Source organism: Dermacentor variabilis, chromosome 5 (assembly GCF_050947875.1).
Source record: "Dermacentor variabilis isolate Ectoservices chromosome 5, ASM5094787v1, whole genome shotgun sequence".
Classification (NCBI taxonomy): Eukaryota; Metazoa; Arthropoda; class Arachnida; order Ixodida; family Ixodidae; genus Dermacentor; species Dermacentor variabilis.
The window spans coordinates 173,237,467-173,263,074 of record NC_134572.1 but is presented as its reverse complement, the minus strand read 5'-3'; the positions used below and the strand labels follow the sequence as shown (position 1 = coordinate 173,263,074).

The 25,608-nt window shown below is 45.9% G+C and overlaps 1 protein-coding gene across 1 annotated transcript in view; it reads left to right on the top strand.

Annotated features, from left to right (window-relative positions):
• Nucleotides 1-25,017, top strand: part of LOC142583340 (phospholipid-transporting ATPase ABCA3-like) — a 122,418-nt gene extending 97,401 nt beyond the window's left edge. The window contains exon 5 of the mRNA XM_075693761.1: nt 24,714-25,017. Coding sequence (XP_075549876.1) covers nt 24,714-24,908 — 195 coding nt within the window. The 3' untranslated portion in view covers nt 24,909-25,017. The remainder of the gene's footprint in view (nt 1-24,713) is intronic.
• Nucleotides 25,018-25,608: the final 591 nt, after the last annotated feature.

The window sequence follows — 25,608 nt, the reverse complement described above, 5'->3', positions numbered from 1 at the left end:
GCGGAAGTGTTCGCCGCCGAGTTGCTCATGCCATCCTGGCGGTATCGTTGATGCAGGGCCCGTTCAATGGCTGTAGCCTCTTTTGTGAACTGTGCCACTGTTGTCGGTGGATTTCTCACAAGGCCGGCAAACAGTTGCTCCTTCACTCCTCGCAAGAAATATCGCAGCATTCTTTCCTTTGGCATGTCTGGGTCTGCCCTACGGAAAAGACGGGCCATGTCTTCCGAGAACATAGTAACACTCTCATTGGGCTTTTGAACACGGATTTCAAGGAGACGCTGCGCGTTTTCCCTCCTGTCGATGCTTGAAAAGGTATCGAGCAGCTGTGCGCGGAAGTCGTCCCACGTGGCAAAGCTCCTCTCCCGGTTTACGTACCACGTATGAGCTTTGTCCTTCAAATAGAAATAGACACTCGAGAGTTTGTCCGCCGAGCTGGTCTTATGGTTATACTGGGCGACGCGCTCAAACTCGTCTAGCCAATCTTGGACGTCTTCAAAGGCATCACCATGAAAGCTCTCCGGGACCATAGGATTCTGTAGTGTTACTTGTGATGGAGCTGCTGTGGCCATGTTATTAATTGGAGGCATACGATTTCTCGAAGTTTCTTGTAGGGGACTGGACTCACGCGCTAAGCCTAGCAGGCGACGACTGAACCGGTGGACCGGTGCTTCGATGCGCGGTGGTGATTCCGGGCTTGATCGTCGGCTCCGAGAAGGGGTGCCAAGCATGAATACCCAGCACCTCCACTAGTGTAACGACGTGGGATCGACGAGGATGCGTAGCAGCACCGCCAAGAAACGCACTTTATCAGTCGTCCTAGGGAACAACAACGTCTTCTTCGTTTTCCCCGCTCCACCTAAAAACCCGCGCTACTGCAGCGTCGTCCCCACTGGCGCATACCCACTGCATTATGGTTGTGCTAAATATAGTTGTGTCAACACACATATATATATATATATATATATATATATATATATATATATATATATATATATATATATATATATATATATATATATATATATATATATATATATATATTGACTCAGTAACCAAACTAAGGCCCACCTGGTTTCACTAGCAATCACAGTCAATAGCAGTCATGCTCAGCAGCGCATTTTCGTGCGGAGCGTACTTTTGCGCATCACTACTACAGAGTGAGAGGAAACGATCGCAACGGTTTCCAGCGCATTTCATGCTCGTAGTTGAACGAATTAGATCAAACAGTCTGGTGCAATGTAAGGCTCGTGAAAATCGCGAAAAAAAATTTCGGACCTCGTACGAGTCTATACTTCAGTTAAGTTGGCCACATAAATTGCAGTAGAGCTTCACTTACCTATTAAAGTGAGAAACATAGTCTAATGCACAAACCGCAAGCACTCGCTTTTACAATGATGGCATTATGAAGAACGCAGGCAGCTGGGGCGAACGCCTTCTACAGGGTGGTCCTTTATGAAAAGAAGCACGCCAGTGCGTGGCCTGTCCTCTGCGGAGGCTGCTGAGAGCGCCAGCAACAGGCAGCAAGGGGACGCACATCGGCTTGTAGCATCATCTATTGGCGGTCGGAATAATCAGACGCGGCTGATAGGCGAGCGGTTGCTGGACTGCCTCCCATGCCAGGTGGATGCGCAACAGGTGGGACTTGCAACGCAGCGTCTGCTGCAAGCACACCGCACTCGGTACGCGAGCACACTCAAAACGTTTAAGGACCAATCTATGCCTGCTTGTTAATAGGCACTCCCAGTGCATTTTGTTGCGTAAGCATTTTTCGGCGACTACCAAGCAAGATCTGTCCGCCACGCGAAAAGAGTATTTGCACAAAAATGCGTAATGTTGGACGTTACGACATTTAATGATTATAATAGAGTAAATGTACATGATTGGCGTCTTAATGAGCCATGAGGAATAATTATAGAGATAGAACAACTATAGAGATACATAGGATCCATAGAAAATGCATGGGGAAGCCGATAGTAGGATTGATAGCAGGAAATTTGAGGGTTGGCCAAATTAAAATTTGGGGGTGGCCAACTTGAAATTTGAGGGTGGGCTAATTTGAAATTTTAGGGTAGGCTTATGCGCACTTTCACAACCTCATTAGAGCTTCTGCATACTTTTTGGCAGTACGGAGCTGTGGCTCCCCACTCCCCCGAGAGCTTGAATAAACCTCACTTGATTCGGAGCGGTTTAGGAGAGAACTGCACTCAGGTGAAACTTTAGCTTATGTAAATAAACGTAATTAGTGCACTAAATATTCAGGCATAGTTATTTTTATAATGATCTCATTTGCTTAATTGCTTAATTAGCCTTAGTAACGTTATGACGGACACGTCTGTGTCTAAGTCATAATTGAGATTACCTAACTAGGTCTAGCTAATTCTAGCTGGCGCTTGCCCATCGGCCATGCCTGGTTATTCTGGCCGCCAATTGATGACGCCACAAGCGTACGTGCTTCTCTTTCCTGCCACTTGCTGGCGCTCTAAGCAGCCTCGGCAGAGCACGGGCCAGACACTCGCGTGGTCCCTTTCATAAAGGAGCACCTTGTACAGCGGCGCAATTCACCGCGACTCCAAAAATTAGATTGATCCTCATCATCTGCGCATGTTTATGTCGACTACAGAACAGTCTCTGTCAGCGATCTCCAATTACCCCTGCCTATTAATTTAGGCTACGCGATCTGCAACACTAGAATCGCGTAAAGAAAGCCCGGGAAGAAAGGCAGCGCGCATGAAGTTACAGCCATCCATGCTCGCCCTTTCTCATTGCACCCACCTATAATTACCAACAAATGGTACGGCAGGCGGGCCGCTTAAGGGTCAACAGCACGCAGTCATTCGCAGCTACGGCAGAGCTAGAGTAGAAGACGCGTACACTCTTTTCCAAGCGCGCGTTTGATCACGTGACCTCAAACCAACCCGAGTATTGACCATGTGGAAAGATAATGGTCAAACATGCCGCCATCTTCTTGGCTCAATTTTACCTGCTTTCTCTCGCACACAGGTCGCTTATTCTCATTAATTTTAGAATTGATACGACGACGACAGGGAAAGCTTACCTTGGGTGTCGATATAATTGCTATCACAATAAACTGAGAAATAGAACACGTCGAGCTCGTTTCCACCGCGGCTACGGACGTCGCAATGTGCACCGGCTGCAAACTCAGCATGAGTGCTAGCGAAGAAGCCAACAGTGCTCACGTCGCTTACCGGTACTTCGCCAGAATCCGTCTCAACCTGAGAAGGAAGTGTATTTTGCACAGCATATTCACCAGCGAAAATATAACCCTAGGATCGCGCGGAGGCAGTGCACAAGGCGCTACATGGCATTTTCGTTGATGTGCATTTCTCCGACTTAATACGCAAAAACCCGCATATATTTCCCTAACGTGTTTAACTGAATTCCCCTTGTCGCATGGCTCATCCGAGAGACACCAGTCTCTTGGCTGTGCTAAGGGACTCAGGGCGTGAAATTGAACTGTCTCCTAATAAGAGGTCTTAAATAAGCACATAAGGCCGTCACTTACGTGAACAATTCATCGATGTCACACGAAGTTTTTTCGAGTGCAACTTTTATTAAAGGTCACCCCTCCCCCCGCTGCTTCCCGGAAGAATGAACACTATCCTCGTGTACATCACAGCACAGATTATGACAGAGCATCTCATCAATGGCGGCCCAGCACAATGTCCCGCAAGGTAAAATATTGACGTTTGCGCAATGGCTTTTCCTGTGACGATATTCACGTAATATTCTTTTAGCGAATCGACCAGCTGACACGGCGGCTGTCTTGGTCCGCCATCACGTAGTTTCGAAAATTGCAGATGCTTTGCGCAGGTTTGTGCACGCTATCGTTAACTTTCTTTTTAGACCGCTAACATCGCAATATAGCTACCGAGAGCAAAAAGAAGTATTATTCTGAAACATCTGCACTCCACGTTATGTTTCTGCGCCTTAATCAAAATTCAGTGCATTTTGCAAAACTTCCGCTTTCCGTCACAAATATAAAAACGTGTGGCTTCTCAACAGCCAATCAAAGAAATAGCATGATGGAAAAGGGGGGCCACCTAGCCGCCATGCAAGTCAAGAATACATGCTCCCGTCACATGCTTCCCCACAGAACAAAGATGCTTTAAAGGCACGGCTGTCGCTTTTGTGGACAACGCTGTCGAAATCCGCGCCGCGTTTATCTTGACAGACTCTTTAGTAGAGCCCGTGGCCCCGAAACTGGAGCGTAGCTTTGACATCAATCGCGCACTGTCAATGAAGGGACAAAAACAACCTGATCTACTTGCTTCAGGGTGGAAAGCCGCTGTTCGTCGTTGTCGAAGACTCAGCAAAGGGCAATTGTTAAAAGAGCCCCGAACCACCCCTTGGGGTTGATAAAGCAAGAAAGTCCGCTGGTAGCATACCCTGCTGTGAACAGTAAGCCAAGATTTGCTGTCGTACGCGGAGCGAGGAGGTCGAAAGCGGATGGTGAAGTCACCTTCCTCTCAAGCGCTCTCTTTTCAGCAGAAGGCCCTATGCTCACTCTCTTCTGGAAACTTTATTTCGTCATTCTTTAGACGGCTGCTATTGACCCATAGCTGATATGAAGTGGCGGTCGGCTACCTGGCGTGGATAACGCGGCCGCCGAGTGGTGCCCCACGAGTCCGCTGGCTAAGCGCACTGCAGCTCGCTGTGGACAGAGTCGTGGCGTCTACGCCAACATCCAAAATAATAATTGAACTGCGCGCCACGGTGACAATTAGAAGGCGTGATGTTCTGGGCACTCCCCACTGCGCCGTAACCTTCGCAGCGGAAGGCCTTGAAGAAGAAGGAACGGGAGCACAGCGGAGCCCGTGCTTGATTACCAATAACTCCGCTTCGGCTGAATGCATTAAAGTACTTTTTGCGGCAAAGTATTCCTTAAATAGCATATCTTACGCTCAACTGCCTTCCTCTACATCAATAAAAAGTGGTTCAGGGCCGCTTTAAGCGCGAATTGTAACTGATGCAAGCACGCACCCTGTTACGATTATGTGTCGATTATCATTGGTTGAATGTCCTTACGAGAAAAGACATCTGCTCATTACAAGGCATATATGACACCATCGATAGGCTCAGTCATGCTAAGTGGTTCTCGTTAATATGTTAAACGGATATTGGTAAACTGAGGTCGACCAATTGGATGGGAAAAGACTGTTGCATCACCCTGGATGGCCACTGTGAATACAAAGTTATGCCACTCGGAATTAGCTCCTTGCCAGCAATGTACCAGAGAGTTATGGACGTGGTTCTGACTGGCCTTATATAAGACGTGCCTTTTCTACCTATATGACGTCGTTGATTTTGCGGAAAATTCCTATGAACATTTCAGAAGGCTGAAAATTTTACTTGAGGTAATATAATCTTCATGATGGGCTCTGAAACCGGAGAATGTCGGTGACGTCATCGGAAAGTATGGGGTACCCCCGGATCCTCGGAAAACATCCGCCATTGCCGGCTAGCCATAGCGGAAACGAAAACTTTCTAGAGGTTTTGTGGATTGTTCGCGTATTGCACGCGGTGCGTACAGAATTTCCCCAACATTGATGAACTGTTGAATTGACGAATCAAACCAGGCGTTGAATTTACGCAGTAATCTCCGCAAGTTGAAGCATTTGTGCTTCAACTTGTGGAGCATTTGTGCTTCAACTACGCCCCCACCGCGACCGTGACGGTCGCGGTGGGGGCGTAGCCCTAGTAATAAAAATAGCGTTATATTTCAAGAACACGAGGGCATACCTGGTCATGAAAGCATCTGGTGTACCGTTAACGCGTGCGGAATGTCTGTTCTGATAGGTGGCGTGTACAGGCGTCCTAACGCTTCCGTCGAATACATGATGCAATTGCACGATTTCCTCCACACCAAGGTAAATGCCAGAACCAAGCTGATATTAACCGGCGATTTCAATCTGGCAGGGATAGACTGGGATAACCTAACGTTTGGGGCTAGGGAAAAGGAAAGCTGTGACCAACTGCTGAAAATAATGTTTAGCTTCTCATTATCGCAGCTAGTTAACCATCCAACAAGGCAGCAGGGAGGCGTCGCATCAGTGCTAGACCTGGCATTTGTCTCGAGCACTATCAAACCAGAAATTAGCATAGAAGATGGTATTTCTGATCACAAAATGATTTTGTTGACCTTTTCTGGGCTGACGTCACAGGCAGGTCACCAAGATCATCCTTACACCGATTTTAAAGATTATAGAAGAGCAGATGACGTCAGCATCATAGATTATTTAGAAACTGTGCTTGAGGATTTCACACTACTGCCTTCATATGAAGTTAACGGATTGTGGGAGAAATTTAAGGGTGCCATAAAACATTGTGAAGAAAATTTTATCCCCACAATACGTAAACGAACAAATAGAAAAACACCCTGGATTACCCGCAGTATCATCCACTTGAAAAGAAAATTGCGAAGGATGCGCAGGAAAAAACATAACCCAGTGGAAATCGCGCATCTTTCGGCTGCGTTGAAGTTTGAATTAAAAAAGGCGAGAGATAACTTTTTCTCGAATACTCTGACGAACTTCATGCACAGTCAGCCGCACAAATTCTGGCGCTATCTGTCAAAACCTGAAAACCCAATAGTACAAATTGAAATCGCTGGTGTTCCTACCCATGATGCACACACCATTGCTAACGCTTTTAATGCCCATTTTCAATCCGTGTTCACACGCTCTTCCCGTCTAAGTGATGTTTCGTTTGCATCTGATTCAGCGATGCTTGACGTAGTTATAGCTGAGCCAGGCATACTGAACCTGCTCTTGAACATTGACACAAAGAAAACGCCCGGCCCCGATAATATTTCCAATACGTTTCTAAAAAGATTTGCTGCCTAACTGGCTCCGTTCTTACACAGGATTTTTACGGCGTCTCTTCAAGCAGCTGCATTACCTTCAGACTGGCTCGTCGCAAAAGTAATCCCGATTCACAAAGGTGGCAATAGGTTGCACATAGACACATACCGACAAATTTCTTTAACAAGCTGTTGTTGCAAATTAATGGAGCACATTATTAACAAATCCATTATTAGTTACTTGGAAAACAATAACCTGATATACACTAAACAGCATGGCTTCAGGAAGGGCCTTTCTACAGTGACACAGCTATTGGAAATTTCGCATGACTTTGCAGAGATAATTAATTCCGGATTACAAGGAGACGCCATATTCGTCGATTTCTCCAAAGCCTTCGATCGCGTGCCTCACTGTGAACTGATCGAAAAACTTAAACTTATTGGAATTGCATCTAACACTGTTGCATGGATAGCATCTTACCTCGCACACAGATCACAATATGTATCAGTAAACAATAATGAGTCAGAGAGCCTTGAAGTCTTTTCCGGTGTGCCACAGGGGTCCGTGCTGGGGCCATTGCTCTTCCTTGTGTATGTCAACGACATCCCATCATGTGTTGAGCCTAACGTAACCGTACGCCTTTTTGCAGATGATTGTGTTGTCTACACAACTGTTCGGTCTGTAGATGATCAAATTAAGCTAAACACCTCACTAAACAGCATTGCCAACTGGTGTGATAGGTGGGGAATGAAGTTCAACATCAGTAAAACAACATGCATCACTTTTACACATAAAAAGATACCTAACATGTTCACTTACAACATAAGAGGTACGGCTATAATAAGATCAGATACTGTAAAATATTTGGGTGTGACATTCTCGAGCTCGCTCAAATGGGACACTCATATTGACATCACATGTGCAAAGGCATTTAAGCAGCTCAATTTCTTACGTCGGAAATTGGCAACAGCACCATCCGATGTCAAATTAACTGCGTATAAAACCCTCGTTCAGCCAATACTTGAGTATGCCAGCATTGTATGGTCCCCGCAGCAGTCTTACCTCATTGATAAACTTGATAGAATACAGCGCATGGCATCCGTTTCATTTATTCCAGATACTCTCCGTACGACAGCGTCACTGCTTTACGTGAACAAGCACATATCCCGACTCTAATATCAGGACCGCGTATCGCTGCCTTGAAGTTTCTTTTCCTTCTTTATCACGGGCACATAAATATTGATAAAACAAAGTACATTAGGCCACCCTTCCAACATTCGGAAAGAACAAATCACCGTAAGTGCATCAGACAGTTTTCTGCGCGTTGCAACACATTTAAATATTCATTTTTTCCATCTGCAATTGAAGCCTGGAACCACCTGCCGGAACCAATTGCACATGTTGACTCCATCGAAGTATTTGCAACCAAGATACGTGCACTTTTTTATGATTAGGTCTGTTTCCGATTATGTACTGCTTTCCTACAACGTTGCGTTGTGCAACTGTGTTTTGGCCGTTTCCCACCACATCTGAATTGTTCGTAGCTCTTACCACTTCCCTGTATTATATGCCTAGTACTAATTGCTTTGGTCTGTCGTTTTGTTTGCGTGTTATATCTTTGAATTGTAATAATTGGCGTGTTTCATTGCTTTCTTCTGTTTTGACCAACAATGTTTCGTTGTTTTGATTGTGACCCACTCCTGTATGAGCCTGTAAATGGCTTACAGTATTGCTAAATACAAAATACAAATACATTTCAAAATATTCAACGCAGCCTTCAGTCGCGGGCCAGTCCTTCAGCACTTCAACGAAGATGCTAAAACTGCGATTCACACCGACTCAAACAGCGTTGGCCTCCGAGCGGTGCTCGCCCGAAGACTCATAAAACGACCATCGTCTATGCCAGGTCGTCGTCGTAAAACTCGAGGCCATTTGTTGCAGGATGGAGATGGAATGCCTCACCATAATCTGGGCAACTGCTGAGTCGCCCCGCCCCCCTATAGGGGTTATGCACTAAGCTCAATCCGCCAAGCGGTGACCGCGCCGCCGGGCAGCAGCGCCATGTTTACGGTCGCACCAGTCGCGGACATCCGTTAAAACCCAGTGGTCTTTCTCGCGCGAACGTGTTATCCCTATACTTGGGCCCGCCGTTCATGTTGTGGACTTAACCAGTCGCCGGCATATAAACACGGGCATTTGAGTGTTTCGTGCGCATTGCTGTTGGTATTTGTTTAATTGAACAGCTCTACGTATAGTGTTTGCGCATCCAGACAGGCTACGCATTGTGGCCGTGCCTCAACTAAGCTTGAGACTTCGAGAATTGTGCGTTAGTGTTGTTTACAAATCTGGACGCAAGCCCTGAAACATTCCCCGCCTTACCCCCGCTCCCATCAACCCAGCAGCAATCAGGGCCACTCGTTCCGCCGACCACCAACGACGCCACTTCGACATGGGCATACTTCAATGAGTACCTGGAAGGTTAAGACGGGGTCTGTTGCACAAGCCTACAAGTGCAGGTAGTCTTCATTCTGCCTGCCTGCGTCTTTCTCGTGAACTCGTTCGAAGAATTGAACCGGTATTTCGCATGGGTGTCCTTTCTCTCATTGATGTTGTCAGTGTTCATATAATTATTAACTAATTTTATCTAATTGTTCCACATGTTATTTGTCTAATTACTTCTCATTTTTAGCTCACTTTATAAGGACAGATTTACGTACAATAATACATGACTATTTTATTTCACCGTCCATTCGCTAAGATACGTTAATTCCAAGCGTCAATACTGACCTGATTACTTGCCTCTCTAAGTCGCAAAGTTCGTTGAGAACATCGTCCTACGAGACGGTGAACCAGAAGTGCTCATCACTGAAGGAGGAACGACGTCTTCAGCCGACCACACTCAAACAATCCTGCACTACATCCCGATAAGCCACCGCAAGACAATGGCTTACTATGGTTGAGGAGCTTGCGAAAGAATGCTTACGCATTAACAGGAACGATGAACAAAACTTGAACGTAGCCGCCTCTAGCAGCGAGCAGTAGAGGCCATGCAAATATCCCGTATATGTAATAAAGACCAGAAAAGGCCTGACGCCACAATCTTTGCCGATGTGACCAGCCGTATCATCCCGTTAGCCGTCTGTAGGCTTGAGCACCCATTTGGATACGAGGGCTTAGTGAAAAACTCCTACGTCGCGACTTTTCACCACACATGATTTTACGACGAATGGGTGCGCTGCATTAGGAGGGTTGCGCCGACGACCTAACAAGGTCCCATTAGTGTCGCATACGCTCTGAGGTGGTTAAAGTCGTCCGCTTGAAGCCTTACCACGGATGCTGACTCTGATACTGACTTACTGTATGTTCCATTATTATGTTTGTATTTGTATTTTATTTGTATTTGGTATTGGTATTTTTGTTTGCTTGTTCCTGTTAAACACGTACTATTTTTGTAAGTATGCGCTCAATAATTGGTGTAAACTTTAGGACGATAACAGTTTAAACGGTAGCATGGCCGGATCATGTCGATCGTTTGCTGCTGTTTTGTTAAAAACCGCAGACGCGTTGTCTTATCGTTTGTGGCACCGGATCATATTGCTGCATACGAGCAGCTATGCGCCTGGTGATTTCAAGCGAATGATGATACCGCGGTTTTTACAAGGAGGAACGTGTCCGTTTCTATACGGAGCGCAAGCGCAGGAGATTGAGGCACACGCAAATGCCCGAACCATCTAGAGATGCGGTGGACTAGACCGGAGCAGGGCTTTCTCACGCATCACCAGTAGGGAATTTCCTTAGCCTAGTGCCCAACCACCCTCGGCAAATGAAGCGGACTTATTACAAATAAGGGCCGAGCGCGATTGGACAATTCGACAGCAATATCCCCACTAGCTGAAGCATAAGTTAGACATACTTTCATTTAAGTGTTACAAAAAGAGACAAGGTGCCTGAGAAAGGCTGGCTTACGTTCCGATAGGTTCCGGTCTGCGTCTCAAAGAAGGTAGGTTCACCTATGGAAACGTGGGCCAGTCTTTCTGAGACACCTGAGCTCTGTTTGTAACATTTATTCCACTGAGTGCTACTCCATGCGTTGGCCCCTTTCTTGGTGTTTAAGTAAAACACGTAACGTTTTTAATGCGTGAATAATTCTAACTTGTGTATTTGGTTACGTCATTAGTGTACCGTAATACCTGCGCACCGTTTTGAGCAGGCACAAGAGGGTTCACGGGCTTCACTGAGGCAGCATCCCTGACAAAAGCTGCTCGACTCATTCTTAACCCGTATATCGCACCAGTTTTTGTTTCATAACGGGCGTGCACCTAGGTGGATCGATGCCCGGACCAGAGCGCGCAATAATGAGACAGGACACATAGTATAGGGTGAGCGAAGTGCGCTTATGAACAAAAACGGGAAGTTGTTCAAAGGCACCTCGCCTTTTTAAGACCAGGGTTTCGAACCGAAGCTTCTTCCAATTTAATTTTTATATTGGTTCACGGAAAACGGTTGAGTTCCGGTTCTATTCCAGAACGAGAAATAGTGGTTCAGTCAGGTTCGAACCAGTTCAAGTTCATCTGAATACCATAAGAATTATTACAGAAAAACGGCAGTAACTTATATTGTACAACACCTCGACGCTGCTGCCAGGTATCACTAAAAGATCACGCCTGTGGTTTGTTCTTCAGGCTACACGTAGTTACAAGAAAAATATATAGATCCAACATCAATGCTGGAATGTATGTGAAGCGAATCTTTCTGAGGCACAGAGAAAGGGTGGATCAAATATCCTGGAAATACAGAGAGTCCTAGAGCCTACTACTCTCCTCCGGAGGAAAAGAAATACGCGGTAAATAGGCAGCTGAGGAGTAATAGTGAGACAATAAGTAGGACGCGGTTATATACACGTGCGTGTTTGCAGGGTTCGTTCACAGCCTTGAATCTAAGCCTGTATTAACTAAACATTCTGAGAGCCTTCACGGCTGACTTCATTTATATATGCAGTCGATTTCTTTATTTTATAATATGAATATGGTCCAAGAGAGCAGCAGGCAGCGTGTCTTAACCAGAGCAGCTCAGGAAATCTCGAGCTCGCGCCTTCCGGACGACTGGCTATGTGCCTGCAGCGCTTGGCATTCTTCTTCACTACAATCGACCCCCATAGGAAAAGGAGCCATCCTGTCGACTCATGGTGAACACAGAATCATGCGGTCTTAATACGGCTTCAGGCGTCTACGTGGACGGTTTCACGACTACGACAGCGTTGGTGCGTAGGGGGCGTGATAGGCTAGTTCACAGGCAATGTCTGCGCTACAACATGGTAGGATCCTTGACACTTGGATACAAGCTTGGATGAGAGTCCAGCAGGAACTGCGGGAACCCAAAGCCACACAAAGGAGTCCGGAAGAAAGTGACAGTGCCGGTGGTCATCGTAACGTCGAGACTTTTGTTGCCAGTGGTCGACGGCTGTAAAGGAACGGTCGAGCTGACGGCATTCCTCGGTGTGGCGGGCAGCTTCAGAGATGGGCGTACATTCGGATGAGTTGGGTCTGTACGGAAGAAACGAGTCGAGGGTAGTCGAAGGTTCGAGGCCATATAAGAGGAAGAATTCAGAGAAGTTTGTGGTCGCCTATGGTGCAGTGTTGTAGGAGAACGTCATGAATGGCAAAATGAGGTCCCAATGAGTGTGATAAGAGGCGACGTATTTGGAAAGCATGTCGCCAAGGGTGCGGTTAAATCTTTCCGTCAGACAATTAGCTTGAGGATGCTAGGTGGTGGTGGTGCGATGAACGATGCGACATTCAGCAAGGAGCGCGTTTACGACTTCGAAGAGGAAGACGCGTACTCTATCACTCAAAAGTTCGCGAGGTGTACCGTGACGGAGAATAAAGTTTTTCAGGAGGAAGTATGGTACACCATGAGTGGTGGCAGCAGGCAGAGCGGCTGTGTCTGCGTATTGAGTCAAATGATCGATGGCGACGACTATCCAGCGTTTCCCGGAAGCCGTGTTCGGAAGGGCTCCATGCAGGTCAATGACAATGCGATCGGAAGGACTGGCAGGACACGGGATTGGCTGCAGTGGAATAGAGACATGCTGAGCAGGAACCTTGCGGCGTTGGCACTGAGGGCACAACCGAATGTACTTGCACACAAAGGTGTACATGCCACGCCAATAAAACCTGGAGCGAAGCCGGGTGTACGTCTTGAAGACACCGGGATGTGCTTACTGCGGGTCAATATGGAAGGCAGAACATATTTCACCCCGAAGATGTCGAGGTATGACCAGGAGCCCCTCGCGGACGTCAGAGACGTAATTCCGGCGATAGAGAAGTCCATGCCGAATTTCGAAGCGAGATGCTTGACGGCGCAAAGCTCGAGAAGGTGAATGAATATTCGATGGATTTGAAAGTAAGCGGATAAGAGTACTAATCCAGGCACCGTTGCATTGCTCCGAAGCCATGTCGCAGACAGCTGGGACCGAAAGTACTTGATCAACTGCAGAGGGAGAGGCATCGCTTTCGGTTATGACGGGCGAAAGGGAAAGCGCGTCGGCATCGGTGTGGCGGCGGCCAGACCTGTAGACAACGCGCACGTTGAAATCTTCCAACCGCAAAGCCCAGCGAGCTAATCGACCTGAGGGGTCCTTCAACGTGGACAGCCAATGAAGAGCATGGTGGTCTGTAATCGCGTCGAATGGGCGGCCGTAGAGGCAGGGTCGAAATTTACCAAGTGCCCAGATTATGGCCAAGCATTCCTTCTCCGTAACGAAATAATTCTTCTCGGCTTTCGTGAGGGTGCGGCTTGCGTATGCAACGACGTACGCGTCAAATCCAGATTTTCGCTGCGCAACCACAGCGCCGAGTCCCACACCGCTGGCGTCGGTGTGTACTTCAGTCACACCTGTCGAGTCGAAGTGACGCAGTATAGGCGGCCAGTTCAGTAGACGACGCAACTCTTGCAAGGAATCGTCACAAGCGGACAACCAGGTGTAGTCGTTCAAGTCCCTCCGTAGAAGCTGATTCAAGGGAGCGGTGATGGATGAAAAATTGCGAATGAAGCGGCGAAAGTAAGAGCACAGGCCAAGGAAGCTGTACAGTTCTCTTACGGAGGAAGGTTTGGGAAAATCAGCAACTGCACGGATCTTGGCGGCGTGAGGAAGAATACCGTGTTTAGATACTACATTGCCAAGGATGGTCAGCTGACTTGCGCCAAAGTGGCATTTCTTCAGGTTGAGTTGAAGGCCAGCGGCAGTTAGGCAGTGTAACACTTCCTCCAGCCTACAGAGATGAGTGGGAAAATCGGGCGAAAAAATAACCACATCATCTAAGTAGGACAGGCACGTTTTCCTCTTGAGACCACGCAAAAGGTTGTCCATCATACGCTCAAATGCTGCGGGGGCGTTGCAAAGCACGAAAGGCGTGACGCGAAATTCATATATGCCATCAGGTGTCACAAAGGCCGTTTTAAGTTGGTCTTAGGGTGCCATGGAGACTTGCCTATAGCCGCTACGTAGGTCGATAGAAGAGAAGAACTCCGCGCCTTGGAGACAGTGAAGGGCGTCGTCAATTCTCGGAAGAGGAAAAACATCTTTACGAGTTATTTTGTTAAGACGACGGTAATCGACACAGAGTCGAATCGATCCATCCTTCTTCCTAACAAGATCAACGGGAGATGCCCAGGGACTTTCCGGAGGCTGAATGACGCTGCGCTTGAGCATGTCAGCTACTTGGTCGTCGATAGCACGGTGCTCTGTCGCGGATACACGATATGGTCTTAGTCGTAGTGCTGCGCTGGTACCCGTGTCGATGCGATGACAAATAGTTGACGTGCGGCCCAAGGGAACATGCTGGCAGCCGAAAGACGAACGTAACTTGTCGAGAAGGTGTAGAAGCTGGGCGCGTTGAGAAACAGTCAACGTGTCGGCGTTGGATCTATGTAAAACATCGCGCGAAGTCGGCTCCTGTGCAGCGTTACAGGTCACTCCGGCGACCTCATGAGTGGCGATGGAACATGTTGGCATGTCAATGATGGCAGCAGGGTCCACACACTGGGCATGGCCAACGCACTCCTCACGAAGCAAAGTGAGAGGAGAGGGCAATCAATTGGCGACGAGCAGTCTGCTGACGCATGCATGAACACCCAAAAGAGCGAAAGGCAGCGGGGAAAATTTGCGACGAGCGAAAATTGCAGATGGCTTAATAAGTACGCTGGCATCATCAACAATGTTGCATGACACTGTGGCAAAGGCAGAAGAGTGTGATGGAATTGTAACGTCTTCGGCAAGAAATACTTTATCTTCAGGTTCACGAGCATCACGGAGTGGGGCATTACACAGCGTTTGAAATTCCACTTCAGCACGAGAACAGTCGATGACGGCCTTAGTGGCGGAAAGGAATTCCCAGCCCAAAAGAAGATCGTGGGAACAAGAACATGGCACCACAAATTCGACGGTGTAGAGGAGGCCGTTGATCACAACGTGAGCAGTACACGCAGCTGCAGGTGTGATGCGGTCTGCGCTGGCAGTACGAAGTGACACGTTGGACAGTGGCGTCGTAACTTTTCTGATCGAACGGCAAAGTTTGTCACTAATAACTGGAACTGCGGCACCAGTGTCAACGAGGGCGAGTGTAGCGACGCCGCCCACATATACGGCAATAACATTAGTTGGAGAAGGGAGAGGCCTTGGCCTGTTCGTGGGTGACGCAGTTCTTGCCTCTGGATTGCGACGATTAGTTTTCCCGTTCCGGCAAAGAAGGAAGACGACGCGTCGGCCAGAGCGAGCGGCGTCGAGGCGATGGCGAACGGCGGCCAACAAGAGGGCGGTGGTCCGAGTAGGAAGACATCTGGCCAGGGTTCTGAGAGGCGGACGAGGACGGGTATGGGGAAACATATGTGGCGGCGTCGAAGCTACGGCGGTAGGACGTTGCGTGGCGACGACAGAATCGTGCAACGTGACCAGGTTGACCACAGGCAAGGCCCATTGGCTGGTTGTCAGGAGTGCGCCATTGTACACTGCTGTGTTGGTACCGCGGCTGAACGAAGTGAGGAGCTGGACCCAGTGGCACGACTGATGGGGATGGCGCAAAGGTGGGAGGTGGCGGCCGCGCGAGTGCCTCGGACTAGCTGAGAGGTGCAGTTACCTCGGGAAGAGCAACGGGAGACGGCACCGGCGGAGTCTCGCGGGCAGAAGGTAGAGCTGCACACACTTGCTCGTGGATGACCTGGCAAAGGCTGGCCGGCAAAGGCGAATGTGGTGGCGTGGCTGACGACAGCAGCGAAAGCAGACGAGCGAGCACAACATGGACGAACTATTTTCTCTGGCAAAGCAGGGAGTTTATCTCAAGAGCCACGGTCATGCTCTCGAGGGTTTCGTCGGACGCAGGGGGGCGCCGCGTGAGAAGACGCTGTATGCAGAGCTCGTCGAAACTACGCCAAAGCTCAACGACCTGAGAAACAGTGCCTGAGTTTTTGGACAGCAGCATATGAAAGGCATCGTCGGAAATACCCTTCATGATGTGACGTACCTTGTCCGCCTCCGCCATCGTCGGGTTGACACGCCGGCAGAGGTCGACGATATCTTCTATGTAGCTGGTGAACGTTTCACCAGTTTACTGGGATTGGCTTCGTAGGCGTTGTTCAGCGCGAAGTTTGCGCATCTCCGGGCGGCAGAAAATTTCTGCGATGGCGGTTTTGAAGCTAGTCCACGTGCGGAGATCGGCTTCGTGGTTTTTGAACCACAGCTTGGCGACGCCCGATAAATAGAAGGTCGCGTTGCGGAGCTTGAGGGGATCGCCCTATTTGTTGGTGTTGTTGGCGCGTTAATACGATTCCAGCCAATCTTCAACGTCTTTCTTTCTCATCGGTGCCGCTGAAGATATCAGGATCGAGCTGACGCTGGGCACTGGCACATACGATGGCTGGAGTAACCAGTGGGGATGTTGGGCCGGGGTCGTCTGGCCTAACGGATGGCAGATTTCGGGTGCGTAATTCCAGATTAGGGGAAAACCGCAGCACCTCCACCAGAATCTAATATGAATACGGTCCAAGAGAGCAGCAGGCAGCGTGTCTTAACCAGAGCAGCTCAGGCAATCTCGAGCTCGCGCCTCCCGGACGACTGGCGATGTGTCTGCAGCGCTTGGCATTACTCTTCACTGCAATTTATTTATTTATTTATTCATTTATTTATTTCTTTTATATATACTCACAGACCCACTAGGGCGCTTCAGAGAGGAGCGATTATCACTGGAATGACAGCGTAGAAATAGCGATCTTCCATGAATACTCGTCGGGATTGCTGGCGATGGAAGCGGGGAGGTGGTTCCACTGAGAGGCAGCCTTCGGTATGAAGGAACGGGCCCACTGGTGTGGGGCCGCAACTAGGGATATGGACTTTCAGATCGTGATTAGTGCGCGAGGAAATGTATGAAGGGGCAGTGACAAGTTTACGTTCTAGCTCTGAAATATGATCAACTATTTTATGATAAAGGCACAGCCGAGCACCTTTGCGTCTAATTTCTAAGTCAGGCAATTTGAGAGAATGCTTTATTGCGGACACGTTTTCGTTACGGTCGTAGTTCCACACAATAAAACGCGCAGATCGACTTTGAATTGATTCAAGGGAAGAAAACATGTTAGAACAGGGATCCCAAACACATGGCCCGGTACCACTTTTTCGTTGCTACATCATTTCAGAATTCTACTCACTGCAATATTTACCTTTGAAGTAAGAGCAGCCATAGATTTTATCACATTAAGGTATGGGTGTGTCATCTGCGTATAAAACGCAACGAGCTTACTTGGAGGACTTAACAGAATCAGGAAGATTGTTACTATATAGAACGAAAAGCAAAGGACCTAGAATTGATCCCTGTTGTACAGCCAGGTCAATACGCTTTCTTAGAGAGAAAGTATTTGCTACATTTACTGTGTATGGGTCTGGTCAAGTAATTTTTTAAGAACGTTAGCGCAGGACCGCTCATACCATAGGAGTCAAGTTTATTAAAATAAAACTTGATGGTTAACCATGTAATGAGTGTTACTGTTCTAAAGATATAGATCCAACTAAGTTTCCCGAATCGATACATTTTTTTATGCAGTCAATTATAGACAGCACAGCTACGAGTAGATTAGTGGAACTTCCAAGGTGGAAACCAAATGGGTTGTTTTTTAGCAACTTAAAGTTGGTTAAGTGGGTATTAGGACATTGAACAAAAAATTCCTAGTGAGAATACTAAGGCACCAAAGAATTGCATTTGGTTGGTAGTTAGTAAGTGTTTGTTGCCTTTTTAAAGAGAGGAATATACTTAGGCTTTGTTTAAAAAAATCAAGGGAATGCACCTTCTTTAAACATAAGGTTGATAATATTACAGAGCGTGTCGGAAACTAAATGCGCAACCAGATTTAAATTCCTGACCCAAATTTTATCTAAGCCAGGCCCTGTATCTTTAAGATTAGCAATCGTGGAGCCACAGACTTGATTTGGTGTAGTTGTTAGCAAGAATCATGATTTTGTCGTACGGGTTAATGTGTTACGCAAATGCACATGTAAGTCTTTATTTATTTATTTAAAAATACATTACAGGTTCAAAGTGAGGCATTGAGTAAGGGGGGCAGTACATAGAAAATACATAAAATACAAGACATCTATAAAGCGTATCTGTTTACAACCTACAACCTCTTGTGCAACCGAGATGAAAAAAGAATTATTTAGTTCACGATTCACTAGGGAAAAGAAGAACAAAATATAATAGCAAGGAATAAATCACACAGATTGTTTTCAGTGAAGTCGTGTAATTAACAAGATCAGAGTGTTAAACAGTAAAGATGAAAAAAATTACAGAAAAGTTACTGACGCGACACTCCAGCGAAACGGTAAACATAGCGACATAACGGTAATAATGCGACAATAAGCTGTAAAAGATAGTGCAAGTATAGAAAGCATTGTGCGACAAACGTAAAACTTCACATTTCTTTAGTTATGCATTCAGTCAAGGCAGCATGGAATGAATCTTAGTTTAACTGGCATTCAATACTGTCCGGGAGCGAATTCCATATTCTGAGAGCACGAGGAAGAGCAGAGTAATGGAATGCTTTTGTATAATTTATATATTGAATACTACCAACCAATTACTATTGCTTCATTGCATTGCCTTTGGTTCGCGCTTTAAGGTCTGCTTCATTCCATCAACTTTTTCCCAGTCCTTCGCATGCACTCTCTAAGGAAGTTAAGATTCGGAGACCAAACTGACAAAACTGTTTACCATTGACTGTCAACTTGGGCTAATCTTACCTCCAACACTCTAAAAACAAAGAGAGTTCCGGGCACTCTATGAGGGAGTAACTGCTCGTCCCATATTTCACTCTCCTTTCGAGAGTATATCGACCTTCCTTGCGAGAGGGTTGGGGAACTCCTCCTGACAGAGTTTTGTTACTCCACCACAAGGGAGTGCTAGTACTCTTCCGGAGAGGGCCAATACTCTCCCCACAGGGGTAATAGTACTCCTCCAAACCGAGTACTTCTAATCCAAGCCGAGTGTTTCTGCTCCCCTACTCCTTCAGAACACTGTCCTAGTACTCTTCCCAATAGTGTCAAAGCACGATGTAGATCCATAGTCATGTTAGAAGGGATTTGCAATACTTACATATGGGGAATATTTGATTCTTTCATAAGCAGCTCCTGCACATTTGCTTGATCAATTGGATGTAATCTGTAGTCGTCGAGTTACTCAAATGAAACATTTTCTCTTAAAAGGTCAAAATCTTTATTGATCAGTGACAAGACGAATTGAATATATTTGAGAAACATACTGACAAACACACAAAATCAGATCACAATGATGCCCATGAACTTTAGAACATATCTTGTCATAAACATAAGTATCTTCTCTAAAGTTTCATCAGTATTACAGTGTAGAAATATCCTTTAATTTCAATTGGATCCTTGTTTTAAAAAATAAAGTATACAATGGAAAGTTAAACATACAACAAACATGGGCATACTCACAAAGTATTGACGCTATGATCGAAGAGAAATATGCGCCGCATTACTGGCCAGCAAACGCATTTCTGGCACAAAACGCGTGCGCTTATATGGCAGAGGTTACCAGATGAACTGCTAAGCATGGGGCTAGTAATGTAGATAAATTGTGCCAAAAGCGTTTTTGTATGCCATATTACAAGACAGCAGCTCATTTGATAAGGTCCTGTACAGTGTATGGATATTCCTGATTGAGAGCATAGTGCATTTAGAAATGTCTTGTATATTCTCATGTGAGGCCGCAGGTCTAGATAGCTTTACTTATATTTCACATAAAATAATTCATGTATGGACTGCACCCCATGGTTTCTAAGTGGGGCTTGTCGGTTCTCTACAGCAATATCCTGCTCGCTCTCAAAGCAGTGCAGAGGCGTATCATATTTCCCATTCGGTTGGCATCCTCGCGAATGTAGTTTCCTGGTGCTGTTGGGATTGATCGTTACACTTTCTCACAAATAAATAAAATAAAATTTACAATATTATCTCGTGTTCACCAAATGAGTAGAAATGCAAGGAGCATTGTCATTAAAATCTTGTGCATCAAATTTCTTGTCATATATGGTAGCTTTTCATTCCCTATACGGTAAGAATACTATACTTCTGAGGAGCAGCTTGCATATTCACATGATGAGTTATTTTGATTCGTTCAATATGCAATCTACTAAAGTATAGCATAGCTTCAGATGTGAACAAAAATCAGATCTGATGAATATGATGCATCAAAGACGACATAAGCATGAGTACAGCCAGGGAAGTGCATAAAAAGACAAAGAAGCAAAACATAACTTGAGAATGGCGCCATGCTGTTTGCCATATCCTTCCAAGCACATGGATTTTGCATGGGACTATGCATATATTTGCACAATGAAGCAACTACCTGAAACCAAAGCATTTTTGCTACAGAAGTGGATTAGATGCAATAAATTAAGGAAATTTGTCGCACTTCACAGAACCTTCGTCTCAAAACAACAAAACAAGTAGATATGTGCCTGGCAAGATTAATACATCGCCTCACTGTGTACTCTATCTTATGTCCAGAAATTTACCATGTGCAAAAATGCTTGAATTTTATTTTGCCTTATAAAGTTATGTCCACAGAAGCCATGAAACTAAGGGGCTTTTGTTTAACACCATATATTCACATCCGCCAAATGACGAACGAGTGTTCTACTCAGATGCTCTCCGTTCTTTGCATTGAACACATCTCTACCTCCACTAGCATACTTGGTTGGCAAGTAGATTGAGTGACCCCAATCAAAATATTTAATACCTGCCAGAAGCTTTAAAATGACTATTTCACAGTAAGAAAAAGCACATTTTTAAATTTTTAAAATAATTTTCAATTTCAAGTGACTCTCCGGCTTCAAAGACGGAAGGTGTGCATCACGGTGTACACAGTTAAAGCCTGGCTTTCGCTTCGGTAGGCACGAGCGGTTCCAATGAACTGGTTTCGGGAGCATGCATGTAAACGATGACTTCTTAAACATGTTGACTCTGTTCCGCCAATGCTTCCCCTGTCTGGAACCTAAAAGGAAACCATACTTCTAAAATTAGGTGTAAAATATACATAAAACGGAAGACATGAAAATATGTCTGCTTCATGTCAGCATTTAAAATACAGAATCGCAGTGATTTGTATTTGCACCCTTGCATTCACGTGCTCTTAAATGTAAGCTATTAAAGCTGTTAAATGTATGTAAGCATCTAGCCATGCATGAGCTGTTGCTTTTTATTGTGAACACAGGCACCGTGCTTATTGCATGTATCATGTCACTAAGCAAATATGCAATTTCCTTGTGCAGCTATTTTGTTATCACATGGATATATCTCTTGAGAGGCAACACAAAAAGCAGTCACTTCTCACAAAACTAATCACCTTTTTTAAAAACATTTCTAACTTTTCAATGACACTTGCTCCTATGTGTTTATATCCAGAGAGCATACTGATTTTGACTTTCCCATTAGAGACAATACATAAATATATTATGTTGAGATGACTGCCTAGAGCACATGAGAATTTTCATCTTGGTGTGACATACTGTATTTTGATTTTGTTGACATTTAGTCAAATGATACACCCAATATACCCACATCCTAGTTTTCTCGTCCAAATTTCACGGCGATGTATTTTGATTCCTTGGCGTGCGCTCGTCTGCACTACGTGGAGTCGTGCTGGGCTGGCTCTCTGACATCCTTGTGTACTTGCAGCTGCCTTCTTGCCTTAGATAAAGCGGGTGCCTGAAAAATATTGTGTACAGAAGTCAACACGAGGATATGGTGTAAAACAACATCAAGACAGTCAAGGTCATGGCACTAAAAGAAAGTCTTTGCTCTTAGTCTTCCTACTGAAACGCATGTAAACATCTAAAGGACTGCAACAGTCCACTGCTGAACTAACATCAATATTTAGATTTAAACAGAAAAGAAATGATCGAAAGTTCATTCTCCTTGAGCACCAATGGCAAAATACTCCTGCTAATAAATGGAATACTGGTCATTGTCAGATGTCATAAGTCTGTCATTAGTCTGGTGTGTTGCTAACAGCACTTGTGACACATCCTAAGCACGCGCCCAGTGTGCCCCCCACACCATCTCTGGTTGTGCCACTGCTCAAGCCATATATTGAGGAGCATATCTGCAAACATAATGCTCAGCAGAGATGAAAACATGGTCTTTCAGTTCAAGGGATATGAGTGGATGTGCCTATAAGAAGGGCAAGAACACTTATTATGGCAAGCTTACCCACATTTCAATAATAACAAGAACGTACACTGTGGCGTTTGATCTACCATTTTGATCGGCCATGTAATAGCAAGATGTACACATTACGCTTGTAACCCCCAGAGGAAGGGTGATTTAGCTGTTCATGTGACATAATTCTGAAACACCAACTCATATTAGAAAATGCACAAGCATGTCCAAAAGAATAAGCTTGTGCAAAGTGCCCCTGCAATTGTAATTCCACAAAGCAGCCGTAACATTCGATGTCGATGCATAACTAGCTGCTTGACAATTCACTGAGTTCGTAGACATAAGCACCTTTTCAGATTCGCGCTGTGCTCGAAAACCGCGTCAGGAGACATAATATCAGACATATAATCACACCATTTCAATACATGAGCAAAAACAGTTCAGTCTTAGTGCTAAACCCCATCAGAGCGATCTAGTGCGGGACGGCGACGAGCAACGGCTTCGAGCGACAAAACGGGCCATAGCTTGAACAGATCGCTCGGCTTTCAATATCTGGAATTCGTCAATCGTCGCCGGGAAGTGCTATGAGCGACTAGCCAATAGCGCGAAGCCGGAGCTGGATGTACATTACTGAAATACTCCCGATTGTCGCGCGGAAGGAGCAAACGATTGAATTTCTTTATGTGCAAGGGTAAGCACCTACTGCAAGACCTTCGGAACTATTTCATGCTACTTTTTACAGTAAAATACGCCAACTTAAATTACTAAAGCACGCGTCACGCTAGTTTTGACGCGTCTTTGCAGCCTTCATACCGGCAACACCGGGGAGACGTCGCTCAAAACCGTCGCTCGCACGGAGTACAACTTGTAGGCGACGAGCGAACGCAACAACCATCTCCATCGCATCGCTTGCAGCTGTCGCACGTAAGATTGCTTATATGGGGTTTACACTTTATTCAGCATAAAACATGAATTCCCCGTGCGTTTTCAGCAAGTTCAAGATAACGCGCCGAACTGACCTCTTGCAGCATGCAGCTGAATGCCTGCGGCAAAGTTTCTAACTAGCACTGGCGCTGCACGTTACTTCAGTGGTCGCGCGGCTTACTTATAACGAAAGCATGCCGCCACCGAAATGACGCCTTCTAATATGTGCCTCCTTATTTCAACGGCGTTCCGTACACAGTAGACTGCCAAACAGAATAAATTCAAACACGCAAAACGCAGGCTAAGCACGCTCCGCATAGGCTTGGAATCGTGGGCTGGTGAACAAACCATATTAAGCGCACTCTCGCCACACGTCTTATTAAACATACCATGGTTCTCGGAGCGTTTGCGATTTTCAAAGCTCTTACGGATAGCGGCCAGTGATAAAATCACATGCACTTATCACTTGCTTTTTCGATTCACATAGTGAGACCCAGCGCGCTAGCATGTCATATACGAGGAATGTGCACCTAAGTGAGAATTCACTTAGCGTGTAGAATCTGTAGTTATATCCAATGAATGTCGAACGACTGTCATGTTTTCGCGGTGACGCGAGATGGCTGACACACGATCTTCCTAGAATGGCCTGCGTTGCTGCTCGGTGGACGGATCACCTTTCTCCGGTGCTTTCATTTTCCGCGCTGTTGAACGCGCTCACGGTGGAGCAACTCCGAGTGAAAAAGTAGAGCGCTCGCTCCGCGTTCATTTGAACTGTGGCTGCGTGTTCTCACAAAAGCAGAATGGTGTGTTCTTTGCTCAGCGTGCATGAGTGATAGATTGCCATGTTCGGGGCCAGCATCCTACAGTTGAAGCAGAAGATTACGCTACGTTTTGTTCTCTATTGCCGCAAGAGTAGAACGGGGATTCTACTCTGTCTCAGAAGGACAGAATGAAAAGCACACTTCACTATTTCCTTGGTGACGGAGTGAACAGTGCATTTTACTCCACTCGACATTTTGCGAGAGTGAAACAATGCTTTGAAGAGTAAATCGGCCGCTTCACTCCTGCGATAGCCTCCCTAGTTTTTAGAGTGAACATAACGACTGGGTGGCACTTTCTCATGACACTGTTTGTCTGAATACGGGCATAGTTCTTTTGTTTTGGAACAGCAGAAATATTTAATGTCTTTACCGCTTCTCTTTCACAAATTCCTAACTTTTTCTTATTCGTTTCTTTTTCCTTCGCAGCAACTCCTCGAAATCCGTATCGAGGAAAAGCTTCCATGGAGCACAATTTTTCAAAGAATTGCATCGCTGGAGAAGGACATCGATTTCGAGCATGTACTCGTTTCAGACAACACCTTGGAGCAATTATTCATTGAGTTTGCTAAGGAAGGTAAAAGGAAAGAAAATATTGCTGCCACTCATCCACCCACAGCCTAACCTCGACGGCTTTCTTTGGAAGCCATAACAGAATATCTGACTGTGACCTGTTGAGTTCCGACTTGTGTGAATCATTAAACGCAATAGCATTCGTTACTTTTTTGAATAAAATGACTACGGCCACTTTGTATCACCTATGCGCCGCTTTCTAAAGCGAAGCCTTCTGTACACGGATACTGCCGCAGGATGTGGATGGGAAGGTTGATCTTCCGGTGGATATGCTTGTAGGAATACGAATATCATATACACACAAAGTTAGGTTCGAGGAAGTGGGCTTATATACAGAGAATTGTACTTATTTGAAAATTTTTCCTGAGATAGCATTTCACCCCCTATACTGTAGCGACCCGCAGACCAGACTTTCGACAATCGACAAGTGTGATTGCTCATTTCCTTGTGCTTAGTGTCAGTTGCTTTCCTGGGCACATACTAGCTCAATAGAGAATTAAATTCATAATTCAGCTGTGACATTCAGTTTTTCTTCATTGTCACTACAATATGGCATATGGTGGAGGTAGTATTGCGTTCATCTACAGGACGCCCCCGTCCAACCCACACCCCGAAGACAACACCAGTGACCTCTCTGACAACTTAAAAAGCAGAAGGCTACAAAACTTACCACCGGAGGACGACCTTCTACCTAATACAACCAGGATGATTGTGACCAAGTCAACTACCACAATGCCGGAGCGAGCATCGC